The sequence below is a fragment of the Pteropus vampyrus genome, unplaced genomic scaffold, assembly GCF_000151845.1.
Source record: "Pteropus vampyrus isolate Shadow unplaced genomic scaffold, Pvam_2.0 Scaffold19, whole genome shotgun sequence".
Taxonomy (NCBI): domain Eukaryota; kingdom Metazoa; phylum Chordata; class Mammalia; order Chiroptera; family Pteropodidae; genus Pteropus; species Pteropus vampyrus.
Genome location: NW_011888800.1, coordinates 15,386,464 through 15,396,748, shown reverse-complemented (window position 1 = coordinate 15,396,748; position 10,285 = coordinate 15,386,464). Strand labels below are relative to the sequence as shown.

Genomic DNA, 10,285 nt, shown 5'->3' with positions numbered 1-10,285 from the left:
TATCTGTAGGCCTGTCCTGTTCCAATAGTCCCAAGAGTTTGCCCTGGCTTGGAGTACAGGCTGTGGCCAGTCCAACATCTGAAAAATCAATTGCAGGGTTAGTTCGACTTTTAGATCATAGTACTTCAGATTTTGAGGGGGACTTTAGATGCCATTTAAGCTTAAAGATGAGAAAATTGTGACCCAAAGAGGTCATGTAATTACTCAAAGCCATGAAGCTGGTAAGTGACAGAAGCTAGAACTGGAATATGGATTCAAAGAAGTTTATATGATGGAAGAGTGGTACTCATTTATATATTGGAATGCTCTACCAGGCTTTGGAAAAAAGTTAATTCTCTCTGCCAAAAAGTCAGGAAAATATAAGAAATAACAAAGTCCCTTAAAAACATTGAAAAACTATTGGTTGTGTGGACAGAAAATTCTAAATTGTGGAAAAGAAAATGTTATCTGGCATATGCTTGACATTAGTGTCTATATGTGGGTATTTGTACAAATCTCTGTAATACATTTGAACAATCTTGATCTTATGGCCTTTAATATTTTTCTTCTTCCCCATATAGTAGGAAAGGGTTTTTACATATGAATCTTTAGTTTGTTTGATATAAAAGTTTTTCATTAAGATTTGAAATAGCTTTTCAATGGCAGTACAGTTTAGAGCAGTTCCTACTAAAATTTCCTTTTCATCAGATTATTAGCAGCCTCCTCACCTAGTTTGCTATTAGAAGAAGTGCTGGGAGACTTTTGTCAAGTTAGCTATCACATAGGGTGTAGTGACAGAACTGATCATATAAGAATTAGCAAGAGACCACTTTTCTAATCATATTGTAGAAGGTAATCTGAAGACTGCTGATATAGTCCCTTGATTAATATATTAAAAGGATAAATTCTGAGGACATTTAAATGACTGAAAAAAAGACAGTGGCACCACAGTGAGAACTGTTTTACTAGAATGATTTATCTTGAAATCAGCCAAAAATGAACAGTGGCAATGGAGTATCCAAGACAGTCTAGAAATTCAAATAATAAGGAAATGAGATGGTGAGTATGAAGTTCAAGGAAGTTGAACCTCATTATAAAATAATCATTATAAAAATAATGTTACGTACAAACTTGTACTATAATAAGAATTAGACATTCCTTAGTGTGTCATCAAGGTTCTCCTGATTTTCCACACAATTTGGGAGTCAGAATGTTAGGAACAGGCTGCTGCCTGGCCCTGTTAGAGTGATGTGAATGTATTTATTAGGCCTGTGTTGGGTATTCCCACCACATTTTTCAAGGTCTGTAAAATAAGGCAGTGACCCTCATTTTCTCAAAGGAAAAAAGAACCTTTTCCTTAGAAAAGTCCTAAATTTCTACTCCGGAAATTTACTAACATGAACGGTTGATTTCCTACTACTTTTGTATCTCTTAAACCCATTTGCCTCTCTCAATTGTGATCACTACACCTTTTATTTAGACTTTGATAATTTTTTATCTGGACCTTCTCGCCACCCATATTCCACATTGCTGCCAGAGTGATTTTACTAATTGGGTTGTGTTCTTTTCTGTTTAAAACTCTGCAGTGGCACTCGATAACCTTTAGGTGAACTTCAAATTCCTTAACATCTCATGTAAGACCTTCATGATCTAGTTCTTGCTAACTTCTGCAACATTATCTGCTGTTGCTCCATGTTTCATCCAAACAGAATTATCTGCTTTTTCCTAACTTCTCATGTGTCTGAGCCTTCATTTCTGTTACCTCCTTTCCCTGGAATGTTTCCTTCCTAACATTCTCATCCCTTGCTTTCTCTTACTCATCTTTCTAGACCTTGTTCAGATATCATCTCCAGGGAGTCTTCCCTGACTACCTGCTCCTTCTCAGTGCCCCATCATATATAATTTTGAAATACTAGTCTGTCTTTTCTGTTAGAGCATCAACCACTTGAGGATGCAGATCATGGTTCATGTAACATATCTCTAGTATTTAGCACAATGTTTGGTATGTAGGAGGTGTTTGATAAATATTTGTTGGATAAATAAATCTCTTTTCAAAGATAAAAGGATCATCTTCTGTAGCAGAATAACCTTCCCATCTTGTGGCCTTATAAGATAGTTCTACTAAAAACCTTTGAAGTCATCTTGTTTCTTTGTAAATTAAGGGCACAAATGATACCACCTTTCATTCAGTTATTTTGACGAATTAAAACTGACTGCTAGTTTTATCTCAAGAAGTGGAAGTTTCCTGCTTATGTCCTACTAGAAATCATAGCCAAAGCAGAGAAGCTGATTCTTAGGCTAGGTTGCTCATTGAAGTTCTATTTACTGATAATCAATACACATTTACTGAGCATTTGTGATGTGTCAGGCTCTGGACTAGATGCTGGATATTAAATATAAACATGACATAAGTCCTTATCCTCAAAGAAATGAGTCTTATGAACAGGTTCATCACTAAGAATTTTTGTCATTGTGTGAATGAATTAAAGGTAACAGTCTTTGAGTTCTGACATATTTGAACAAATCGGCCAACAAATGAACCATTTCTTCTCTGGCAGTGAGGATACTTTAGTAGAAGATGGAGCTTGTGGGAGACACTACTTTATGGACTATCAGCTAGTAGACAATTTGTAATTTTAATTAAATAGGATTTTCTTCCACGTTCCTTTGCTATGCCTCCATTCTCTTCTGAGGTGGTTGACAACAGCACTGTAATATACCAAAATAATTCTCTAGGAATAAAATAGTATCTTTGAGTTATGTATACACAAAAAATTCAGAGACCCTCTATCCTTAGACGTGATGCTCTCTAATTTAATGCTTGATATCTTCTCCCTCTCTGTTCATTGTTAGTTTATAAGTAGCTATTTTTATTAGGACTTATCATTCTTAAGTTCCTTCCCAAATTGTTGCATGTATGAACCAGCAGAAATTCACCGTGACTCATTGATGAGAACACAGAGAAGATAATGTTAATCACATTCAGAAGCAGGCAGCACTGTCAGTTATTCTTCTTTGTTTTACAGAGATGAACGAAATCAATCCATCATTGTAAGTGGAGAGTCTGGGGCAGGAAAAACAGTCTCAGCTAAGTATGCCATGCGATACTTTGCAACTGTAAGTGGTTCTGCCAGTGAAGCCAATGTTGAGGAAAAGGTCTTGGCCTCCAACCCCATCATGGAGGTAAGACAGTGGCAGCCTTGGCCTTCTTATTATATTCTCTTGTTAAAAAACATGTAAAAACAGTTGATTGATTCAGCACATGTTAGAAGGTCTGGGATCTCTCTTTCACTAAAAGTAGAATACTTCTCCATGTGTTTGTAAGAGATCTAGGAAAAATAGAAGTTCACTAAGGTAGACATTTTGAGTAAAGTCAGCTAAAGAGGAATCTACTTTATTTCCTCATCCTGAATAATTAACCTGACATTGAATCGTTGCCTCTAAATAGCTGGCAGTGGTACTTCGTTTTCCAAAGTTTCTTTCTTATTAATTGACTCTATCGTTCCTTGTATTAGAAGTGTAAGTTACTCATTTCTCCCAATCCTGAGTTCTTTTTTAAGCTTCTTCCAAAACATAGGAATTACTGTGTTCAAGCATGAATGAGTTTCATTATTCCTTTGCCCACATTTCATTTTGTATACTTAGTCCAACCTATTTTGCTATAAAGTTTTGATTTTTTTCCAAATTCGAACTGTAAACTTAAATCGTGACCTTGTAAACATTTTTCTTCTTATTTCTGTCAAGCATATCACACAGTTTTAGGTCAGAAAAAGAAATTCGGTAACTATAAATTCTTGAGAAAGGAAGAACCACAAAAGGCTGTCCTTTCAAAAGTGGAATATGTATACAAAGTAGAAATGCTTATGCCAAAGAAAATGGACCTGTTTGTGTGAGACTTTGAGTATTTTAGGATTTGTAACTAGAGAATTATTTGTCCAATATGATTTTAGGAAAGTTACATGTTTGTAAGTAGTCCTGTTAAATGGAGAAAAGTATAGCTCATTAAATGGGGAGAAATTAGTTTGGACATGTAGAAGGTCTGTAAAATAAGGCAGTGACCCTCATTTTCTCAAAGGAAAAAAGAACCTTTTCCTTAGAAAAGTCCTAAATTTCTACTCCGGAAATTTACTAACATGAACGGTTGATTTCCTACTACTTTTGTATCTCTTAAACCCATTTGCCTCTCTCAATTGTGATCACTACACCTTTTATTTAGACTTTGATAATTTTTCATCTCGCCACCCATATTCCACATTGCTGCCAGAGTGATTTTACTAATTGGGTTGTGTTCTTTTCTGTTTAAAACTCTGCAGTGGCACTCGATAACCTTTAGGTGAACTTCAAATTCCTTAACATCTCATGTAAGACCTTTATGATCTAGTTCTTGCTAACTTCTGCAACATTATCTGCTGTTGCTCCATGTTTCATCCAAACAGAATTATCTGCTTTTTCCTAACTTCTCATGTGTCTGAGCCTTCATTTGTGTTACCTCCTTTCCCTGGAATGTTTCCTTCCTAACGTTCTCATCCCTTGCTTTCTCCTACTCATCTTTCTAGACCTTGTTCCGATATCATCTCCAGGGAGTCTTCCCTGACTACCTGCTCCTTCTCAGTGCCCCATCATATATAATTTTGAAATACTAGTCTGTCTTTTCTGTTAGAGCATCAACCACTTGAGGATGCAGATCATGGTTCATGTAACATATCTCTAGTATTTAGCACAATGTTTGGTATGTAGGAGGTGTTTGATAAATATTTGTTGGATAAATAAATCTCTTTTCAAAGATAAAAGGATCATCTTCTGTAGCAGAATAACCTTCCCATCTTGTGGCCTTATAAGATAGTTCTACTAAAAACCTTTGAAGTCATCTTGTTTCTTTGTAAATTAAGGGCACAAATGATACCACCTTTCATTCAGTTGTTTTGACGAATTAAAACTGACTGCTAGTTTTATCTCAAGAAGTGGAAGTTTCCTGCTTATGTCCTACTAGAAATCATAGCCAAAGCAGAGAAGCTGATTCTTAGGCTAGGTTGCTCATTGAAGTTCTATTTACTGATAATCAATACACATTTACTGAGCATTTGTGATGTGTCAGGCTCTGGACTAGATGCTGGTTATTAAATATAAACATGACATAAGTCCTTATCCTCAAAGAAATGAGTCTTATGAACAGGTTCATCACTAAGAATTTTTGTCATTGTGTGAATGAATTAAAGGTAACAGTCTTTGAGTTCTGACATATTTGAACAAATCAGCCAACAAATGAACCATTTCTTCTCTGGCAGTGAGGATACTTTAGTAGAAGATGGAGCTTGTGGGAGACACTACTTTATGGACTATCAGCTAGTAGACAATTTGTAATTTTAATTAAATAGGATTTTCTTCCACGTTCCTTTGCTATGCCTCCATTCTCTTCTGAGGTGGTTGACAACAGCACTGTAATATACCAAAATAATTCTCTAGGAATAAAATAGTATCTTTGAGTTATGTATACACAAAAAATTCAGAGACCCTCTATCCTTAGACGTGATGCTCTCTAATTTAATGCTTGATATCTTCTCCCTCTCTGTTCATTGTTAGTTTATAAGTAGCTATTTTTATTAGGACTTATCATTCTTAAGTTCCTTCCCAAATTGTTGCATGTATGAACCAGCAGAAATTCACCGTGACTCATTGATGAGAACACAGAGAAGATAATGTTAATCACATTCAGAAGCAGGCAGCACTGTCAGTTATTCTTCTTTGTTTTACAGAGATGAACGAAATCAATCCATCATTGTAAGTGGAGAGTCTGGGGCAGGAAAAACAGTCTCAGCTAAGTATGCCATGCGATACTTTGCAACTGTAAGTGGTTCTGCCAGTGAAGCCAATGTTGAGGAAAAGGTCTTGGCCTCCAACCCCATCATGGAGGTAAGACAGTGGCAGCCTTGGCCTTCTTATTATATTCTCTTGTTAAAAAACATGTAAAAACAGTTGATTGATTCAGCACATGTTAGAAGGTCTGGGATCTCTCTTTCACTAAAAGTAGAATACTTCTCCATGTGTTTGTAAGAGATCTAGGAAAAATAGAAGTTCACTAAGGTAGACATTTTGAGTAAAGTCAGCTAAAGAGGAATCTACTTTATTTCCTCATCCTGAATAATTAACCTGACATTGAATCGTTGCCTCTAAATAGCTGGCAGTGGTACTTCGTTTTCCAAAGTTTCTTTCTTATTAATTGACTCTATCGTTCCTTGTACTAGAAGTGTAAGTTACTCATTTCTCCCAATCCTGAGTTCTTTTTTAAGCTTCTTCCAAAACATAGGAATTACTGTGTTCAAGCATGAATGAGTTTCATTATTCCTTTGCCCACATTTCATTTTGTATACTTAGTCCAACCTATTTTGCTATAAAGTTTTGATTTTTTTCCAAATTCGAACTGTAAACTTAAATCGTGACCTTGTAAACATTTTTCTTCTTATTTCTGTCAAGCATATCACACAGTTTTAGGTCAGAAAAAGAAATTCGGTAACTATAAATTCTTGAGAAAGGAAGAACCACAAAAGGCTGTCCTTTCAAAAATGGAATATGTATACAAAGTAGAAATGCTTATGCCAAAGAAAATGGACCTGTTTGTGTGAGACTTTGAGTATTTTAGGATTTGTAACTAGAGAATTATTTGTCCAATATGATTTTAGGAAAGTTACATGTTTGTAAGTAGTCCTGTTAAATGGAGAAAAGTATAGCTCATTAAATGGAGAGAAATTAGTTTGGACATGCAGAAAAAAACCTTTCTTATTAAAAATTCAAATTAGCATTTTTATTCATATTTTTTTCCTTTCTCAAGCCTTATTTGTCACCCAGACACAGATGGAGTTTAGAACTGGCCTGGTGCACCTGTGGTACAAGTGGTTTTTGCAATAATCAGTCCAGAGGTAATTGTGCCTGGTTTGCAGTGCTGTGTGTAACACATCAGAACAGAATGCCATGACCCCTTGCCTACAGAGCTGCCCCTAGAGCAGCAGGACTTCTATTCTTGGGGTCAAGAGATCAAGATAAGCGGGGAAGTTAAGAGGCCTTCTGGACTAGGTGCACTATGGAAAGAGAACTGGAAAAGTTTTCTCAAATGGCATGGACAGGAGGAAACATGTTTGTGCCAAAAGAGAGTAGCAAAGATTTTAAGCAACTATGAAGATTTGTAAGCATTTAAGCTACAAATACAGTAGTGGATTACACTGGTATTAATATTGGGGAAATACAGAGCCAGTTTGGGGTTTTAGGCCAAAAAACAACGGGGCTTCCTACTATATTTTGACTTTTTCTTGGCTATGACAATGAATTCTTAATATATGGCAATAGTTTAGGCCATTCTTAGTCCTTAATGTTAGAATATCCCATGGTCTTGATTGTGATGGCATCAAAGGAATCTCATCTTTTCTAGGCCTAGATCATATAATAACATAAGTCTGGTACAAACCTTCTAGAATATGTCAAGTTAAATGAAATATTTTGACCTTGCTATATTTCTTTTGAAAAAAGGCAACATCAGTTTTTCTACAACACAGGTTTGAGTTGTGTTAGTATGAGTGTTATTAAAATTTTGGAATGGCCACAGATACTACTTTTTAATATGCAGTTGTAAGGAATTTACCCTGTTTGCTAGGATGAACAAAAAAGATAAAGGCATCAGTTATGCTTAGCTACTTCCTGCTATATTATTGTTTAGTTTCTCTATGAGAATTTTTAGTAAGAAAATTTGTTAGAGAACTAATTTTCAACAACTACAAATTAAGCCATCCCATTTTCAAAGATTAAAATGGAATATGGGACTGAGAATGCTGACAAAGAGTTTATAGTTACAGGAAAAAACATAGGTAAAATATTGAATATGTGGCCCAGAAAATTTTTAGCTTTAAACCTGCCTTGAGACTATGCCTCTGTATTAGAGTTCTTTACTGTGATGTCAAAAAAGGCAGGTCCAGGTCTCTAGTGAGCTGCTGAAACTCATCATTGGATAATAAGCTTCCTACATGGTTAACATCATAATGCTTTAAAAAGCAAACTATTCTTTTTGCAAAATACAGATGATGTACAGAGAAGTGATTCTTTTTGCTCTATTTTATCTCATTTTCCTTTTCTCCTGGAAACTTTCATCCTAAGATGGAGTCAGAGATAATTCTTGGGCCACACTGGGTTCTTAATAGTTCTTTTTTTAATCTTCAGTAACAGTAGATGAAGAATTTCATTTCTATTTAGTTAAGAAGAGTAACTCTGTCATCATTTCACTGAAATCCATAATAAAATCAAGACCATAAAACTTCTTTCTTTTAGCAGTTTCTTGCTGATTGAAATGAAAATAGTATTAAGGGAGGCTGTTGTATAAACACTACTTATAAGGCAGAGGGAGCAATTAGAGGGAGTGGACAAAATGTATTGTTTATATATAGAACCTTCCTATTTCAGGTTCAAGACTTAGAATCATATTATTTTATTTTTGAAAAGGACCCTAGGGCTCATTTATCCTAGTCAGTTTATACTTGAAGCACTAAAACTTAAATGATGGCAAGTTGATAATAGGGCCTGGTCTGATACTCACATCTTCAGATTTCTATTTCACTTGCTTCTTCTGCCCTTCTTTGTTCTATGTTTAAATACCTTCTACTCAAAGACAAAGGAGTCTATTTCAACCCTTGTCTACCCACTGTCTCTTCACACAGAGTGTAGTATTGTTTTAGCAAGTTGGCCACTCTGACTCCTACTCTGAGTAAGTTGGAGAGAGATAACATATGGAAGGTGGGATAAGAGTCAGGAATGAAGGCGAAGCTATGACTCACCCTTCCCCCAACTTGCTTAGCTGGGGAAAGGAAAATGCCCAAGACAGTGCCTGGTAAGCACTCAGTAACTATTACTGCTGCTTCCCATGCTACTCTATGTAACTCTTCATCTGCTCTTTGACAGAATATATTGCATTTATCATTAATTTCCTTTTCTAAACAAAATAAAAATAATGGGAACATAGGGAGACTTTTTGATGTGCTTTTTATAATATTAAGAAGGAGAATATCCGAGTGAATATCTGTATTGTTCAGTTATCTTAGGCTACATTAGATCACTCTGTTATTTTGCTGGGAGGATAGCTTTCATCATTCTTTCCATTTAAAATGTTAACCTGAAATATAGCAGTGTTCTTATTGCTGAAACAAAATAGGGCAGTACCTGCCCTGTATTTCAGAGAGTGAAAATACATTTTCTTTGATGGATCAGAGAATCTAATGTGTTGACTTTTGTGGCTATGTTACTGTTTTCATCACTTATAGTTGTATTGTTTTTTAACACTCTAGAGCATTTTCACATCTTTCTCATTGCTATGGCTTCAGTATACTAATCCTAATAGTCACAGGCTTTACACAAGTGAAAGATATTACTCTTATGAAATTATCATATTAAACACTTAATATATGCATCATGTGAACACTTGCTTTCTTAACTACACCATGTTTTTTGCTTTGCCTTGAAAGAAAAATGTATAGAAGCATGCTACCTAAATCAGAAAGCAGTACATATGCCATTTGAAGATTATATAAAAGATTAGCAGAAAGTTACATTCTCTGTATTCTATAGCAAATCTTTTGCAAGTTAGATACAGCTATCAAAATCCAAAGCCAAATGTTATTGTATCTGGTTTCTGAAAATGGCTAATACTCTACAGATAAGCAGTACACTGGACCTTTTTTGTCACAGGATAAGATGATAGAAACTTCTGGCTAATGAGATCCTGAACACTAGAGCAACATTCTCAAGAGAATATTAATTTGTCTTAATCAGCTTATTTACATAAAACAGACTAAGATTTTCAAGAAATCAAAACTCTGACGTTTAACTAAGACGGCTTGTGCCTTAGAAGCTCCTGGGCCCACCCATTCTCTTTTTTTGCTGGCATGAATATGTTCAGATACTGCAAATGCTGTATGAAAACCTCACAGTTGCTGGTTTATGTTTACTGTTTATGAAAATAATTGTGTGAGAATAACAAGGCGGATACGAACTATTACTATATAGCTGTGTGGTTGTGCAGTGAGCAAAACATACACTTCTGTCTGCAGGGGCAAAATTGGTTCTGTTCTTAAAAGAATCTGTTTTAAAGAGTTGTGTTCTATTGTATCCTTTTTCTCCCTGAACCGACTCTATAGATGATATGTCATGAACTGCACTAGTAAAATCTTATTTTTTCCTTTGCTTCTTAGTCAATTGGAAATGCTAAGACAACCAGGAATGATAATAGCAGCCGTTTTGGGAAGTATATTGAGATTGGTTTTGATAAGAGATA

General features: G+C 35.4%; 2 protein-coding genes across 8 annotated transcripts in view; both read left to right on the top strand.

Annotated features, from left to right (window-relative positions):
• Nucleotides 1-3,234, top strand: part of LOC111736252 (unconventional myosin-Va-like) — an 18,570-nt gene extending 15,336 nt beyond the window's left edge. Inside the window, exon 5 of the mRNA XM_023527722.1 lies at nucleotides 3,006-3,234. Coding sequence (XP_023383490.1) covers nucleotides 3,006-3,219 — 214 coding nt within the window. The 3' untranslated portion in view covers nucleotides 3,220-3,234. The remainder of the gene's footprint in view (nucleotides 1-3,005) is intronic.
• Nucleotides 3,235-5,713: 2,479 nt separating this feature from the next.
• Nucleotides 5,714-10,285, top strand: part of MYO5A (myosin VA) — a 99,008-nt gene continuing 94,436 nt past the window's right edge. For all 7 annotated transcript variants that reach the window (XM_023527860.1, XM_023527858.1, XM_023527859.1 and 4 more), the window contains exons 1-2: nucleotides 5,714-5,889; nucleotides 10,203-10,269. In XM_023527860.1, coding sequence (XP_023383628.1) covers nucleotides 5,806-5,889; nucleotides 10,203-10,269 — 151 coding nt within the window. In that variant the 5' untranslated portion in view covers nucleotides 5,714-5,805. The remainder of the gene's footprint in view (nucleotides 5,890-10,202; nucleotides 10,270-10,285) is intronic.